At 50.5% G+C, this 17,157-nt stretch overlaps 2 protein-coding genes across 15 annotated transcripts in view; one reads left to right on the top strand and one right to left on the bottom strand.

The window, feature by feature from the left end:
• Positions 1 to 13,949, bottom strand: part of Ankmy1 (ankyrin repeat and MYND domain containing 1) — a 29,684-nt gene extending 15,735 nt beyond the window's left edge. For 8 of the 13 annotated variants that reach the window (XR_010043429.1, XR_010043430.1, XM_063237002.1 and 5 more), the window contains exons 1-5: positions 13,763 to 13,949; positions 6,053 to 13,273; positions 4,014 to 4,203; positions 3,249 to 3,392; positions 1,371 to 1,843 (exon numbers count right to left, since the gene is read on the bottom strand). Coding sequence is in view for 10 of the 13 variants with exons in the window: in XM_063237002.1 (XP_063093072.1) it covers positions 1,371 to 1,843; positions 3,249 to 3,392; positions 4,014 to 4,203; positions 6,053 to 6,180 (935 nt within the window). In the remaining 3 variants the exon portion in view is untranslated. Of the gene's footprint in view, positions 1 to 1,370; positions 1,844 to 3,248; positions 3,393 to 3,877; positions 4,204 to 4,973; positions 6,024 to 6,052; positions 13,274 to 13,762 lie in introns of those variants that run through there. The other 5 variants (XM_063237009.1, XM_063237006.1, XM_063237005.1 and 2 more) reach the window with 5 other exon arrangements.
• Dusp28 (dual specificity phosphatase 28) lies at positions 13,823 to 15,453 on the top strand. Of its 2 annotated transcripts, none has more exons than XM_005005691.4 (2): positions 13,823 to 14,449; positions 14,641 to 15,453. In XM_005005691.4, the coding sequence occupies exons 1-2, from the start codon at positions 13,979 to 13,981 to the stop codon at positions 14,722 to 14,724; spliced, it is 555 nt and encodes a 184-aa protein (XP_005005748.1). In that variant the 5' UTR covers positions 13,823 to 13,978; the 3' UTR covers positions 14,725 to 15,453. The 2 variants fall into 2 exon arrangements, with proteins under 2 accessions (XP_005005748.1, XP_003474420.2); XM_003474372.5 differs by having other exon boundaries at positions 13,832 to 14,449; positions 14,581 to 15,453.
• Positions 15,454 to 17,157: the final 1,704 nt, after the last annotated feature.

Here is a 17,157-nt window from a genome sequence, read left to right as displayed (position 1 = left end):
TGTTTCATGGATGGATGCATGGCTGTATCAATGGATGGATGACTAGATGGATGAAGGGATAGATGGATGGATGACTATCTAGATACAAGAAATGATGGCTGCTTGGATGGCTGAAAAAGTAACCACCTGCAGTCATAAAATATCTATTCTTTTTTTTTTTTTTTTTTTTGTCTTTTTCCTTTTTATCGGTACCAGGGATCGAACTCACCACTGCCTGCTTGCAAGGCAGGCACTTATGCCACTGAGCTAAATCCCCAGCCCCAAAATATCTATTCTTAACAGTTTAATCTTGCCTAAGGCCAATGTTTAGAAAATGGATTAGGAATTTCCTGATTCTCTTAACTTATGGGAGGAAAAACAAGAGATGGAGGGACAGGGGCTAGAGGAAGGGAAAATGGGAAGTAAAAAAATTAAGATGTGTTATGCTCATGTGCCAACTCCCTACAATAAATGTAATCATTATGCATGGCATATGCTAGTAAAAATTTTAAAGAAAAAGTTACCACACCTGTAATCCCAGCACTTGGAGAGGCTAAGGCAGGAGGATTGTTACAAGTTTGAGACCAGTCTGGGCTACAAAGTGAGCTCAAGGCAGTCTGAACAGGATAGTGACACCGTTCTTCAAAAAGACATAATAAATACATACATACAAAATATAAAATTTTTTAAAAGGAAGAAAGAAAAACAAAACAAAAAGTAAACAGTTTCCCTTAAGTGGGTACAGATTTTCCTACAGACTCTGTGTGTCACTGCCATCCTTGGGGGCCAGGGTTCCAGTCAGCCTGCACATCCATCTTCCCTGGACCTCAGATCCCTCCTTTTGCTCTTGGTCAGATCCTGCACTAACATAACGATAATAACCTTCTCTCCATGTCCATCCTGACCAAGGCCTTGACCCATGGCACACCTAATCACCACTCAGAGTGGGGTCAGGGCGCACTGGCTTAGACTTAGAGTAAATGTCCACAGGTCCAAAAACCAGCATCTGCCCTCACGAGTATATCCTTCCAAGGGTCCACACCAGCTTTTGAACTGCCCTAGCTGCCAGTTCACCACATTACCTCCCAACCACACCTTTCCTAGAATGGGGACACACAGGGCCTGGGAAGCCCATTCCTCTGTGCAGATCGCCAGCCCTCTCCACTCAGGGCACCCAATCACAAGCACGGTGGGGGCCATGTCTCTCCCCACTCCTGGACTGCATCTGTCACTGCAGCAAGAGCTCACATCCATGTCCTGATGTGCAAGGCTGCTAACCGGTCAGTCAGCCTCAGGGACAGCCCAGCACTAAGGACCCTGGGAACCTGCCTGAAAGGGACGTCTGTCCCCTGAGGGACAAAGGCACAGAGGAGCAAGACCAGACCAATCACCTGAACTTGTAAGCCTGCTTCTGGATTTTGACCAATAAAGGAGTTTCATTCGTTATAAACCAGGGTTCTCCATCGTCGACAAATGGCGGGATTTCATTGGCAAAAATCTGGGCATCCAACTCTCTGCGGAAAGAACCTGTCATGGGCAGGTGGCAGTAGTCTGTTGAATAGAGCTGTATGTCCGGGGGCAGTGTGAGGTTCTCGTTCAGGAGGAACCTCTTGTACTCATAGAAGAAGGGGTCCTGTGCCTCAGATGGGCCCTTTGCCGTGCTCTCTGGCTCTACGAGGCTGATTCTGTCCCTCGAGCATGAGAGGAAGGCCGAGAACTCCGGGTAGCTGAGCACTGAGAAGCTGCCGGGGGTCTTTGTGGCCAGCTTGATGAGGTGCTCACGAAACCAGAGCCCCACGTCCTGGCTACCATCAGGGTAGGTCTCCACACCCGGTCCAAACCGCACGTCTGCCTTGTATAGGCCCTGGGGAGAACCATGAGAGGCAGCTCAGCGCAGCTGCACACCTATGACCAGACAGACCCCTGCAGGTAGAGGAGAGAGCCCCCCGCCGCAGGGGACACAGGATCACAAGGGGGTCCTCAGAGAGGCTGGGAGGGCAGGAAAGGTGACAAGGCAGGGTGCTGGGAGGTGCACTTCTGGAAGCCTCTGCAGCTGGCTCAGGCTCCAGCACTTTCAGGGACAACTGGAGAGTTAGGGAGGAAGAGAGTAAGAGGGAGGAGAGGAGAGGAGTCCAGCCCAGCTCCTGATCTTCCTTGATCCTAACAGAGAGGACAGTTCCCAGGTTTTTCCAGATGCTTCCACTCCTTGGAGCAGCCCTTCTCTCACACTCTCTCCCTGTGTCTGTCCATCTCTCTCTTCCCTCCCTCCCTCCTTCCTTCCAGTCATTCCTCCCCTATCTATCCATCCATCTATCTATCATCTATCTCTGTGTCTATTATCTATCAATCTCTGTATCTATCATCTATCAATCTATCATCTATTTAGCTGTGTATCTATCATCTATCTGTCTTTATCATCTACCTGTCGCTATATCTACCATTTGTCTGTCGATCTATCTCCTTTTCTTCTCTGTATCTCTCTGAGAAGAAAGAATAGTCCAGGAAGTTCTCAGACAAGAAACTGGGCACTCAGGGAAGTGCCCAGCTCCCCGAGAAAGTGACTCTCCTGAGATGGCACTGAAGGAAGCCTAGAGGTCAAGGAGAGGGCGGAGAGGACAGCACAGTGCAGGTGCAGGGGCCTGAAAGCAGCGGGACCTTGGCTCCCTCACCGGGAAGAAGACAACTGCTGTCTCAGTTCTGCACCCGACCCGCACACTCCTCTAGGGAGAGTAGCTTGGGCCAGGTGGCACTGAGAACAGAAGCGTGGGGAGGCTCGCACAGGCGGAGCCTTACTGGGGTGCGCCAGCTCTCCAGAGGAGCTGAGTAGGGCAGCACGGAGTTTCTAGCAAACCCGGGGAGGCTGAGGTGCAAAACCCCGGAAGGCTGGGGTGCAGCGGAAGGGCAGTGGGCATGGAAAGAGACATAGGAATCAGGGGAGGCCAAACCTTTGCTTTGCCTGGCAGCCATGGAGGCCGGGACCTGATTGGCAGCTTCCCCGGGGCGGTCTGGGACTGTGAGCCCAGGGGCCTCCTCCAGGCCCTAACTGCAGGGCCTCTGCCTGGCTGGCAGCTGCACCACCCTCCCCACGCCGAAGAAACTGCGCCTGATAGCGTAAGGGCCAGGAAGGGACCGGGGTCTGCTACTGATGCCCCCAAACCGCTAAACCGCAGCTGAGCCCATGACACCCAGCCCCGCCCCGCAGGTGGGCGCTCGCTGCCCCGCCCCTCCCCTGAACCCATGATCCCGCCCTGCACATGGTGCCCGCTCACCTGGAAGAGCCTCTTCTTCAGGTTCATGCTGCCATAGCCTTCCCGCTGGCTAAGGTAAAACGTGCCAGTGAAGCTGCAGCCGTCCGGCCACACGTAGGTGCCCAGGCCGTGGCAATGGTCATGGCAGAACTGCCCGCAGTAGGCCTGTGGGCAGCAGGTGGGTGAGGCGTCGCACCTGCGAGTGGTCTGTGGAAGCGGCGCTCAGGGGTCTCGGGACCTCCCTTGGGCCCAACGCCCCGCCACCCTGCTTCCTGCCCTGCCTCAGCACCCCAAATCCAGCAGCAGAGATTCCCGAGGTCCTGGGCACGCCCGAGCAGAGCACACAGGAGTTTCTGTTTGTTTTTAAGGAAAGCCTTTGCTATCTGTTCAATCTCAAACTCAAGGCAGTTTCACCAGTGTCTGTTATTTCACTGCAATAATTCACAATTCTATTTTTATTTATTTTTGGATTTTTGGGACACAGTCTAGCTATGCAAATCAGGCTGGCCTCCACCTCACATAGATTCTCCTGCCTCAGCCTCCTGAGTGCTGGGGCTACAGGGGTGCACATCACGCCTGGCATCTGATTCACAATTTTTAAACATTTGTCCAGAATACGGATTTATCTTCCATCTCACAGTTTCACAAACCTTGTCCCAGGTGCTCTGCTGGAAGTCCCAGTCATTCTGGCAGGCAGCAGCCTAGTGGTTCCCAGCACCAGATTCTCAGGAGAGGCCCGGGCCAGGACCTGGGGGAGGGAGTGGGGTGGCAGTAGAAGCCACTTACCTCCCCTGTGGGCCAAGAGAACTCGCCGTACCCAAACTTCACTCCAAGCCCAAACTCCCCTTGGTAGACACAGCCGTCATGCCATGTCTGCACACTATGGACCAGCTGGATGGGGGCCGCCTTCAGGTGCCTCTTGCTCAGACACCCCTCAGGCTCCTCCTCCTCCTCCTCCGGGGACACCAGTCTGTCCCTAGAAGACACAGCATGGGGCAAGGGCTGAATGCCGTCAGAGTGACTTCCTGAGGGGTAAGGAACACCCTCCACTCAGAGGTTTCACTCTCACTGTGACGCTAGGGCAGGTGCTGTTGTCACAGAAAAGGAAACTGAGGCATAGAGGATACAGTGATTGCAGAGGGGCACTCAGGAAGTGGAAGGTACAGAAAGGATGCAAACTGACAAGGCCAGAGGCTGCTGGACCCTGATGCAAGGACAATTGCCCCCCCCCCCAGCTGGAGAGACAGATACTGACCCACAGGGGGACACAAGGACAGGCATGGGTGGGTGGCGCAAGGCTGCGGGGAGATGTGTGTGCCACATCACTACTTCCTGGCATGAAGGCCCAGCCCCCTGCACCCACCAAACCCTAGCCTGTCTACCTGCCTCTCGGCTCTGGGGGATGCGGGGTGTGGCTGTCACTGGCCTAGAGACGAGGCTCAGTGTCTAGCTGGTCACCTGGCCAACCCTAGGGACCCTCAGGCTCAGCCCCTCCAGGGGTTGCCCCACCAGGCAGCCTCAGCTGCCGGCCATGGACCATGGGGCTGAGCCCCCCATCTGCTGATGAGCAAGGGGTTCCATTGTGAGATGGCAGATCCAGGGGACAGACATCCAACCACAGCAGCAATCAATGCAGAAGGGCATTGGTTTGGTTGACTTTTTCCCATTGGTTTCCTGAATATGGGCTGAATTTTATCCCCCTCAGAATTGTGTTGGAGCCTTAAACCCCAGTAGCCTAGCACTTACTCCAACCTAGAGATTGGTCGTTATGGAGGGACCATCAGGGATCAACTCAGAGGGACTCAATTCAGGCCCTAGGTCAGTCAGCCCATGTCTTCATAGGTCAGGAACATCTGGACAGGAAATGCACAGAGGGGTGATGCTGTGCTAAGGCAGAGGGACCAGCTGGCACCACACAAGAAGTGCCAGCCAAACCTGCAGCCCCTGCCAGACCTGTGGCCCCCAAAGCTGTGAGACAGGTAGTGACTTTGCTGTTTATGCTGCACATCTGTAGTGTTGTGTCACAGCAGCCTTGGAAAACTAACAAACTTAGAAGTCCCTGTTTTTCTACATAGGATAGATATTAACTGGTTTTTTAAAAAATAACATTAACAAAGGCAAAAGACACCACACAATGGGAATGGAGAAATGGATTTCTTGTTTTGTTTTAGGGCTTTTGTTTTTGAAGACAGGGTCTTGCTCTGCTGCAGAGGCTGGCCTTGAACTCACTATGTGACCTTTGCGGTTACACTGTTACCAATGAACCTGAGGTACATGAACAGCCCAGGAAGTGCTACACAGAACACCTAACCCAAAGTAGCGCTGATTTTTTTTTTTTTTTTTTGGTGGGGGGAACAGTCTCACTCTGTAGTCCAGGCTGGCCTTAAGCTCACTATGCAGCCCAGAGTGGCCTTGAACTCAAATTCACGGCTCTCCTCCTACCTCAGCCTCCCAAGTGCTGGCTTTGCAGGTGTGCCCCACCAAGCCCAGCAGTAGCATTTACTCTCAATCCCACAGCAGTGAAGGAGATGTGCCAACTCGGGGGGCACCTCTAAGAGTTACTCTTGTCCCCACTATGAGGTTTATGAGGTGGAAGGGCAGTGTGGCAGGCTACAAAGGCCACAAGATGAGGCGCTATCACCTCCTGTCCTGCCCTCAGTGGAGGCTGGCAGAGTATGTAGGCTTTTCAAGCCCTCCAGGGTCTAGGATTACTAGGGGGCAGGGGTAAGTAACTTGTAGTGCTCTTTCAGCTTGCCCCAAGGGAGCGCCCTAGCCACTCTGGGCCTCTGGTCAGGGTGACATCCTTGCCACAGGGGCCCCTGCACCTTGCAGTGACGAGGTCGTAACTTTCCAGGAGCCCAGGGTCCTCCACGGCATGGGGCTGGCCATCTGGCTCCTCCAGCGGGCCCCTGGAGCTGTGGTCTAGGGTGGCAGAGGACCCATCTCTTTCCATGTCTGTCCTCTTCCAACCTGGACGCAAAGCCCGGGACCCTCGCGCGTCCTCAGAAATCCTGTGAAGGATCCAGGCCCCTGAGGACCGTCCCCAATTCACCCGGCTCAGGCTTCAGGCCTTGGTTTCAGCAGACGGCAACACCTGGGTCGGGAAGCACAAGCCCCAGCTGCTAAGGCGGAGACCAGGCCCAGGCCCAGGTCAGTATACCAGCGGGTTTCCCTGGAGACGCCTCGGCACCGCCCACACCCCGCCCTCACCGCGCCCTGCTCCATCTGCGCACGCGCACGCGCAGAGCGGTGGGGGGTGGGCGCCTTTCTGCTGGCCTCTTAGTCTGCCTTGCACCGCCACTCAGGCATTGGGCTAGTACTGCAGGCACCTCAAGGAGCCAGCAAGGCGGTGGCTGAGGTCAACGCTGAGACACCTGGCTAAGGCTTGCTCAAGCCCCGCCTGACCGCAAAGCTAGGCTTCATAGACTGGGTAAATGTGTGCATCAAGTAGGGCGGGAGAGAGGGCATTTCAAGCAGGGCTGCGGTGTTTGCCCAGGAGTCTGTCTCCAGACGCACAATGCAAAGCTGGGCCAAGGCATGCTGCAGCACTAGCAGAGGGGCCCCTCCGCAGTCTGAGGCAGACATTCGGCCTTACCGAGCCAGCAGCACAAGGGGCCCACACCCAGGTCGTCCCCAACCTGGTAAGCACCCCGGGGACTAAGGCAGTTGCACCAGGACTCCTGTCCTGGCGGTACCTCCAACACACCTTGTTCCTGTCTCCCAGTTTACAGCTCTCCTCCCCTGGCCTCTCAGCTCCCTGGGGCCAACTGATTCCTGGATGCCACTTTAGAGCATGACAAGGCCCAACTGCAACTCAGAAGTTCCTTGAAAAGTTCATCGTACATTCGTGCAGCCTTTTATTACCACCATAATAAAGCTGGAACTGCGACTAAATGTAATTTAGTTATGAAAACAGTCGCTATTCCCTGAAAAACACTATATGAGAAAGTCGTCTTCTTAAACCAGAACTTCATGAATGTTGACTCTAAGTAGCTTTTTTTTACAGTGCTAAAAATGTTAAAAGTATAGCGCTAAACCCAAGAAATTAAGATTAACAAACAGCAAATAAATCCTGGTCTATGAAGAAGTGATGAAAACGGTCGCTTTATTTTATATGAACCGTATTTTACTGTAGGGATTCTGTATGCAAAGGGAAATAAAGGGACACACACCACGGTCATCAGAAATGGCTGCCGTCTGGCACCAGTGCAAGCAGGCAGCTTTTATTGAGATAAAGAACTTGTATTGCACATTCTTAGATTATGTGACTTGTTTGCTCTTGTACTTATGGACCCTCACACTTTTATCTTGGGCTGCTTCACGGCCTGTACTTTCTACCAAGACAGTCAACAGGATGTGTCCAGAACAAAATGGGAATCAGTGTGGCCTCTACATCTTCCCTTTTTTTTTTTTTCTTTAGGTTTTCTTACCATGTAGGAAGCCAGCATTTTAGGCATGATCATCGTATATAGGGATGGGATGCATTGTACAAGGCATTCTATCCTGATTAAACAGACAAGGACAAGGACACCATAAAGAAACCTTTGTTTTAGCCAACTGCTATCTGGTAACCATCCCGTAAGGAAATTCCAGCACAATCCAGCATTGAGTCCTCAGACACATGTATCTGCTTGGTAAGTTTTCATAATCCTGAAGCTTCTTATTAGTGGATTTATTAATCTGGGGACTAAGGCAGCTGCACCATCTTTTTAGGAGTTGGTTCCTCTTCAGAAGTGTGGAGCTGGCCAATGATTTAGCTCCGCGGCATTAGCGCCTGTCTGGCAAGCACAAGTTTGATCCCCAGTACAAAAAAAAAACCCTTAAAACTAGAAGCGTGGAGCAAGTCTTGGGCAGACTGCATCAGACAAATTAAAACTGCACATTCAAGTAATTTTATTGCAACCATGATGATGTAACAGAAGTAGATAATCAGCTGCAGTGTGGTTATCCAAAATTGCTTGGTGCTCAGTATGTTCTCTGTTTAATAATGCCAAAGCTGTGGAAGTGTGATTGATTTGTTTTGCCATGAGACAGGGTAGCGTATTAACACTTCAAATGACCCTGGCTACCAGGGCAGGCACATCAATCAAAGAAACAGCTAAAGCATAAATTTCTGCTTTGGTTAACAGGCTAAAAGAAAAGTCCCCACACAGGTTGGACTAGTTGTAGACCATCTGAGGCAAGACAGTGTAGATTAAGGGGAAGGCAACACTTTATGTTATAAACTTTCAAGGAGGTAACTGAAGGTGTACTCTTCACATGAAAAGACCCATCCAGCAGGGAGAAGAACCAGTCTGTTCCCAGACAATATTGGTTCATAACCAGAACGATTCCAAGTGTATTAGGAGGGTAAAAACATCGAGTGGTACAATTTTCAATATGAGAACATGAGGCATTTGAAGTTGTCATACATGAAGTGAACATTGTAACAGCATCATCAGGTTTTTTAAAGGTGGGAAAATCAGTTTGGAAAATCAGGACATGTTACCATTTTGTTTGGAATAGTGGAGAAAATGGTGTAGTTACTTGAGAGAGGCAGGGTCCTTGCATAGTGGAATCAGACAGGACCCGAGAATGTATTTCATTTCTATTTTTTGAGAGACAGAAATGAGAGATATTAGCTATTTTTGCCAGTGGAAGCCAAATATTGTATTCCAATCTTTCCTGGAGGTTATGGGATGCTAAGGTCCCTGTAGTGGGCTATAAAACACACAGGCACAAAACACAAATAAGGATTAAAGATCAGTGTCGATTTGGTAAGTACCGCCACAAGAAGCTTTTTAGGAGTTAGTTACTCTTGAAAAGCACAGAGCAGTTCTTGTGCAGACTGGATCAGCACCTTTACTTCACCCCAGGTCACTGGCTGAGCAGTCATTGTCCTGGGTCCCTTCTGAGGTGGCCGGGCTTAATTCAGGGAGAGGTGAAACTGTGGAATTGGGTTGTGCAGCCCATGGTGCCAACTCATTGCACGCAGGGTGAATACAAAGAGCAAGAACCCACACAGGGCCCATTAGGAATAACACTGAAGCATCACCTCCTTCCCAGGTCAGCAGGGGCGCCAGCCCCCGCCAGCCTGGGTCTGGTGGTGGTGTGTACAATACAAAAGGCTTTGGCACAGGTTCATCCTGGTGAAATGTATTTGAACCAGGAAAGAAGAAAGCCTTGTGGGAAAGACAAGAAATTCTAAGTAAATAACACTGTGGACAGAATACAAGAAACCTGTGCAGGGGGTGTATCCCCCGCCCCAGTTGTTTATAAAGAAAAGAGTTTTGAGTGCACGATGGGCTTGTTCAATGATAGCTTGACCTGTGGGACTAGAGGAGATGCTGGTAACATGGCAAATTTGCCATGTGAAACAAAAGCAGCAAAAACCTGAGGTAAAAGCTAGACCACTGTCAGTTTTAAAGGAGGAAGGTACACCCATGATTGCAAATGCAGCCAGGAGACGTTGAATTACGTGTCAGGTGGACTCAACACTGCATGGTGAAGCCCAAATGAAACCAGGAAACATCAACAGAAATGTGAAGGAATAAAAAAGGTTTTAAGGAGGACCAGTGTGTGACATCTGTTTGCCAGAAGTTGTCACAAGCGTTGAGAGCATCAAAGGGAGAGGAGTGAGGCCTGGCAGCACAACGTGAACAGGAGGAAACAATAGCTTTAGCTTCAGAGTGGCATATGAAACAATTTATGTAAAGAAAGAGCAGACTGATGAAAAAAGGCATGGCTTTCTTCAGCATTATCAAAAGAGAGGCCGGAGAATGCACAGGGCTTGATTAGCAATAGCATTAGCTTGTTGTAAGAACCGGGGCAGGGGTTGATGACTGTGAATATGTAAAAGAAAGAGAGGGGCACAAGGAGCACAAAGAAAAGCCTGTAAATGTGAAAAAAGAAACATTAAGTATGCATCTACTGCTGTGGGGGAGATAACAGCAGACGCTAAGTGTAGGACAACATTATGTACATATAGAGTCACTAAGTAAGCTAAGGGCTTGGGATGAAAAAACTTGCAAAGCAAGGATAACACCAGACAGCTCACTGCATTGAGCAGAGGTTTAAGGCAGACAATACTAGTGTTCCAAAAGTAACTATCAAAGTATGTTACAACTCCACAACAGGCAGATCCATCAGTGAAGGCAGTGAGGGTACCCTTTAAAGGGGTATGAACCAAACAAGTTTGAAGAAAAAGGGAAATGGGGTAAACAGAGACAAACAAGGATCATGTGGCATATGGAAAGAAATGGAACCAACATAGCCAGCCAGAGCTACTTGAAAAGAAACAGTAGAGGACAGCAGAAAGGAGAAGTCAGCCTTGGTGAGTGGCAAGAGATACCATCGGATCAATTCCAAGGAGTGTGCGTGAGTAGTCCCCCAGAGATAAAAGTGGAAATAGCATTGAGGATGGGAAGCATGGAGTGGGGTAAATGTAACCAATAAACACTTCGTTGCTCTGGAGGGCAACAAGAGCCCCTCTGGGCAAATGGGCTGAATGAAAACTGAGTAAGGAGAGAGGGCAGTTCCTCCAGACTTGATCCACCACAACTGTGATGAGTGTGTGAGCAATGCTCGGAAGGGCCTGCCATAGAGGACAGTCAGAGATCACGTCAGCTGGATCTGTGTGGCCCCATAAACCATCAAATAGAGGAGCTAATTATTGAGTGGTCAAAGGAAAATAGGGCCTTGTCCAGTTAAGGTAACCCAGAAATTGTTGTAATTTAGAAAGTGTAGCTGGAAAGCAGAAGCATAAGGTAGGTAAGGCAGGCATCGAAAAAGAACAAAGTCGATGCCCTAAGTAAAAAAATGGTTCTGAGTACTGGACGTTTTCTGGGGAGATATGGAACCCAAATTCTGCTAAAGAGGAGAAATCATGAAGAATAAAAGGGATCCATCAGTAAAGAAAGTGTGCGGAAACAAATTTATCCTAAGGGCTCCACCGCCCCAATTTATAGATCCTGTAAATTAGGAAAACATTTTTTTAAAGGTAAGCAGCGCAGTATTAACAAAATATTGACAGAGGGCTGGATTATTTATAGTAACATACATCAATGGTACCTGCATGCAGGCTTATGGTTGTTATAAACTGGAACAGTGAATGCAAATCAGGGGTGATCCTGTGGATGTAAAGGAATAGTAAAGAAACAATCTTTTAATCAATAATAAAGAGTTGAAATTCATGAGGAGTAAGGTTAGGATTAAGAAGAACACATTGTAAGAGGTCCATAGGGGCTATACACATTAATTTCCCAGAAGTCATGAAATAACCTCCACTTACCTGATTTCTTTTGTATAGTGAAGATAGATGTATTTCAGGGGCTAGCAGTGGGCTCAATATGACCTGCAGCCAATTGTTCTTGAACTAAGGCCTCCACTGCTGACAACTTATATTTAGGTAAGGGGCACTGTTTAATTCAAAACGGACTGTCAGTTTTCCATTTGAGAGGTAGGGAATGTGGGGCGGTGGAGGCCCTCAAGATAAATTTGTTTCCACATAAGCATGGAGTTGAGAAAGAACATCACAGTCCCATATCACAAAAGAAATGTTCATAATATATGGGAGAATGGAGGTCTTTTTAGTCCATTGAGAGCACAAGCAACAGAGGTGTCACTGCAGAACACATTTTGGGAAGGGCCCCCAAATGCCCCAGAAGGGATGAACAGGTGGAAAAGACAAATGAGAAAGCCAGTGTAAGCGAGGAAAGACAGAGACATCCAGTATCTAGCAAACCTGAAAAGGAAATGTTGTCAATAGTTGAAGAGAGGCTTGGGTATTCATTTCCCAAGGGAACAGCTACAGCCACCACAATAGAGCCATATCCTTGCTTTCCATGAGTAACATTACGAGCTTTAGAAGAGACATAAGGCAAGACAATTAGTTGAGCTGTAGATTCAGAAGCATTTAATTGAATGGGCAAGAGACCACAATTGAAGCAACATAACCCAGTATAATCTGCATCAATGACACAGGGAATCACAAAAATGCCTCTTTTTGATTCATATGAGCGGGGAAGAACTAGGCCAGTTGTCCTGGGAGGTAAAGGACCATGAAAAGTACTAGGAACTTTATAAATAGTACCAGGCATTTCCAAATTGATAGTTTCAGCTGACAGTAAATCTATGCCAGAGCTCCCCCTGGTGGCACGAACAGATTTGGAATGAAATGACAGGGAGGAAGTGCCCTGTTTTCCTGGGCAGGGAACATACTGGGTCTTCTTATTGACCATGTTTATTATTTATTTCTATTTTTACTTTGCGGGTTTTGACTACATTGACTGACCCAATGATATCCATGTTTCAAATGCGACACGGGGTATCTGGTCTGTTATTTTTAGCTTTTGCCTTACAATTTTTGCGTACACATCCGGGTTTTGTACAATTAAAACAAGTAACAGGGGGCAGTAAAGCAGCAGCCAACAATTGCATTTTATGTGTTTGAGTTCCTCAAGCCAAAATCATTTGAGCCAAAGTAGTAGCAGGTTTCATATAAATATTTTTAAAGCATTTTTGCAGTCTAGGTTTGCATTTTCTTATGCTAATTGCTTTAACAAAATAGAGGTTGCTGTCATACTGTCCAGCTGGCATTCAATAGTTTTACTTAAACTATCTATAAAGGTAAAGAAAGATTCAGTGGCCTCCTGTTTAATAGCAATAAAGGAACTTTGAGCATCAAACGCTTTGGGGATTCTTTTCCAAACTTTTAAAGCAATTTGTACCATTTGAGGATAAGCTTGGAGGTGGCAACGAACTTGTTGGCAAGTATCTGAAAAGGCTCCTTCACCCCGTAATTCAGTAGCTCCCATAGGAATATTGTGACCCAAGTTATCTATGGCTTGTGTCTCTGCAGCATATTCTAGGAGCCACACCTGATACTGGGTTGGAGTGACAACAGTGCGCACAAAGGCTTTCCAATAGAAAGGGGTAACTTCATAACCTTGACCAATGCCTTCAATAATGCCAATTACAAAAGTACTTTTAAGTCCATATTCTTTGACAGCGTTTTTTAATTCCTTAATAACAGAATATTGTAAGTTTTCAAAGCAGGGCTGTCCTTCCTGTTGACGAAAACCAAAACAAGCAATTAGTTCCCCGGGCTAGCTTCTACATGGGAGTCAGGACTGGTGGTAAGTCTCCCAGAAGTTTTTGGGGGTTCGCATTTTGTAGCAGTGGCGGGGGGGGGGGGGCAGAAGCGTATGGTGTAGGTGTAGAGACAGCAGAAGCAGCACACCCGGGAAGTTCTGGAAGTCAGCCACACAGTGTTGTCTCTGCTTGCTTGCCAAATGTTGCAACAGCACCGCCGCAAAGATGCCAGGTGTGCAGGACAGAGCAGGAGCACGAGCCTCACGCAGCAGTTTGCCTATCTTTCCCCAAACCTCCATAATGAGAGTTCTTCCCTCAGGATACCAAGGACAATAATCATGAATTTCTCGCAAAAGTTGTACTAAATTACATCAGAGGCTGCATCGCCCGCCTTCTTAAGGAGAAAGAGCAGTTCTCCCTTATGTTTCTGTTGCACTTTAGACGGGGAATTCCCTATGACCTACCTGAGGATTTTCCAAAGCAAATACAGTAGACTCCTCGAGGCCGTGTTTCACTCCAGGAACACAGCGAAGTCAAGTCACCTTTGGAGGGCCGGGAGCCTGGAGCCAGGGTCTCACGGATCAGGCAAGGAGCAGACGCACTTCCGGCCATAGGTATCGCGTTAGGGGTGCGGCCCAGCCGCAGCCAATCCGGTCCTCCCCGGCGCAAGAGCCCAGCCAATGGGGCGGCGGCCCAGCGGAGCCCCCGCAACCCGCCCCCAGATTCCCCGCAGAGTCTCTGGTAGGGGGCCGCGCGCGATGGGCCCGGGAGGAGCCGATGAGCTCAGGGCCGCAGAGGCTGTGCCACTGCCGTTCGTGCGCGTTGCCCCTAAGCTCTTTCTCGGAAGCGCGCGCGCCGCGGGCGCCACGGAGCAGCTGACGCATGAGGGCGTCACTCTGTGCGTCAACGTCTCCCGTCAGCAGCCGGGCCCGCGCGCGCCTGGAGTGGCCGAGCTGCGCGTGCCCGTGTTCGACGACCCGGCTGAGGACCTGTTGGCGCACTTGGAGCCCACCTGTGCCGCCATGGAGGCTGCGGTACGAGCAGGCGGCGCCTGCCTCGTGTACTGCAAGAACGGCCGCAGCCGCTCCGCTGCCGTCTGCACCGCCTACCTTATGCGGCACCGCGGCCTCAGTCTGGAGCTTGCGTTCCAGGTAGGCACTTCGGAGGCAGGGCCCACACTTGGGGGCGGGACTTCTGGGCGGCGTGTCACACCCACAGGAGGACTTCCAGGAGGGGCGGGGCCAGAGCGCTAGCGTTGCCTTCCTTTTGAGCTCTCTTGCAGACAGTGAAGGGTGCCCGCCCGGTAGCCGAACCCAATCCAGGTTTCTGGTCTCAACTTCAGAAGTACGAGCAGATCCTGCAGGCCAAGGCGCGGATGCCCCGAGAGCCAACCGACCCCAGTAGCGGGGTCCCACGACCCCAGTGAGCCGCACCGTTCAGCCTTCGGCGTCTCCAACGGTCCTTGCGGCGGCGACGGAGGCTTGCCGGCACGACTGGAGGGACATCTGCCCCTCCGTCTTCGCTGTCACACCAAGGCCCTGCTTCTCCCCCAAGTCTCCTCTTGCAGCAGCGCAGCTTGGCAGCGTCTCATCCCCCTTCAGCTGGCAGTGCAGCATCGTGTTCCTCTAGGAGGCCCTTGTTGCCTAGACAGCTTATTTGGCAGGCTTTGGTCACATAAACCACAGAAGAAAGTTTGTACAGGGAGCGAAAGCGGGGAGAGCCAGAGACAGGAGATGAGGCCCGGCCATCTACCTGGGAACAGCGGGCAGCTGCTGCAGCCACCCAAACTTCATCCTGGGCCCCTTCCCAAAACTGAGCGAGGGAACGAAGCTGCTGCAGTCGAGTAGCAGGTCGCAGGTCCATCTCCCACTATACCTTACCTCTCCCATCATGCCAGCTCTGTGCTGGGCTTCCCTCGATGTGGAGAGTGGAGCCCAGCGCCTCTCTAGTTCACACACAGCTTGACTTGGACATCTGTGGCCTTCAGACTCCTAGAAAATTAGCCACCATCCACACCCCTTGAGTAAGACAATAAGAAAACAGCAAAGGAAAATGTGGGTGATGTGTGTGAATTGCAGATAATGTAGTCATGGGTTAATATACTCAATGTATTTAAGGCAATGAATGAATAAAGCACTTTAGTTGGTTTCTGCTATTTCCCATCAGACAACATAAAGTCCCACTGCCCCTTGAAAGTCAGGTCAGTCACTGGGTACTGTCAGTCTCCTGCCAGGGGGACATGAAGGCTCCCCAGCAGAGCCCAAAGCTGGGGAGATGGGAAGCACAGCATGAGTGTATCGTTGGGGTAACAGCAAAAGTGGCCAGCCTGCCTGCCCCTTGGACTCCTGGACCTCAGTTTCTGGCTGCATCAGGAACAGTTCAGAGCACTCACCAGGCCTTGGGTAGTTCCAGCCCTGCTTCATGAGGCCAGTGGGCAGCCTGACAATGCCAGGCTTGCACCCCAGGTCCCTCCTAATCCAGGCATCATTCTCAACCCCCTTAGGGAGTTGCTGCCCTCACCCTGCTCAACTAGAGGGTAGGGTAAGTTACAGGGGAGGATCAGGGATCCAAGCCCAGGTTGTACTCAGTGTGTAGAGCTGATCCCTGCACATGACACATCCAAGGGGCTTCCAATGCCCTCCCCTTAGAGCAGGGCACATCCTTGGCCTGCTGATCTAGCTCTAGATGAGGGTGCAAGGGCCAGAGGGCCTGCACCAGTTTGAAAGAATCTGGGTCACATCAAATATGTTTTCTCTATCTCTGTTCTGGAAACCTGTCTATCAGTAGCTCCCACCAGAGGCCAGTTCTACATGGAACTTGTCCCAGGGATGACATAGCACTGGACAGAACCTCACTTACTTCTGAACCCTCTGCTGTCCTCCCAGCACACTGGAGTACTGTCCATCTCAGTGCCTACCTTCTAGGAGTTGAGGCTACAGTTCCATTGCATCCCCTTAGCTTCAGTGCAAGTGAATGGGGGTTGTCCCCTCCATGTATTAGAAATCTGGGGAGCAGGTTACTGTCAGAGCTGCTTCTCAGCCCTGATCATGAAAAGGCTGGACAGAAAATTCCTTTGGAAGAAATAAGAGAAGTTGGGCAACCTCGGACTCCGGGTGCAGCGCAGACTACCACCACCAGGGGGGTGTAGCATACAGGTCACAGGGCTGAGCACTGTAGGGGCTGAGGTAATCTTTGGGGTTTGCAAGTTGCCCTGTGCTGGGGTCTTCTGGCACTGCGAGGGTGCCCAGGTGGGCTGTCTCCAGAGGAAGCGCAAGCATCACTTTAGGCCTCCAGTTTTTTTGTTTGTTTGTTTGTTTTTGTCTTTTTCATTTTTATCGGTACCAGGGATTGAACTCACGACTGCCTGCTTGCAAGGCAGGTGCTTATGCCGCTGAGCTAAATCCCCAGCCCCGTGGCCTCCAGTTTTTGTGCTATCTGCAGATGCTATGCTGATGCCTGTGTAGGTACTGCCCTCAGGGTGATAGGGGACAAGCTGCAACTCACCCCTGCAGCTGCAGTGGCCATAGGGAGGTGCCCAGGGGCCTCCAGCAGGGATCCCAACCCCCGCCCCCTGAATCTAACTGGGAGGCCAGGTGACAAAACTCCCACACTCCACAACAGGAAGGCCAGCAAGGGCCAACTGGCCACCAGCAGGACAGCATGCTGGGTCACCAGGTCGCTGGCCACCTAAAGGCAACACATGGGATCCCAGCCCAGTTCTCTTTCCTCTTGAGTCTCAGATGCTGGACTGTGTGACCCTTGGGGTTGCTGGAACCTGGACTCCACAAGGGAGGCCATGTTCCCCTGCTAAGAGGGCATGCAGGGGCTTTAAGTGATGCTCACACCTGCTCTAGACTGG

This window comes from Cavia porcellus, unplaced genomic scaffold (assembly GCF_034190915.1).
Source record: "Cavia porcellus strain 051 isolate PalLab524CR breed Dunkin Hartley unplaced genomic scaffold, mCavPor4.1 scaffold_26, whole genome shotgun sequence".
NCBI lineage: Eukaryota > Metazoa > Chordata > Mammalia > Rodentia > Caviidae > Cavia > Cavia porcellus.
Note: the sequence above shows the minus strand (reverse complement) of the source record. Positions and strands in the feature narration are given on the sequence as shown.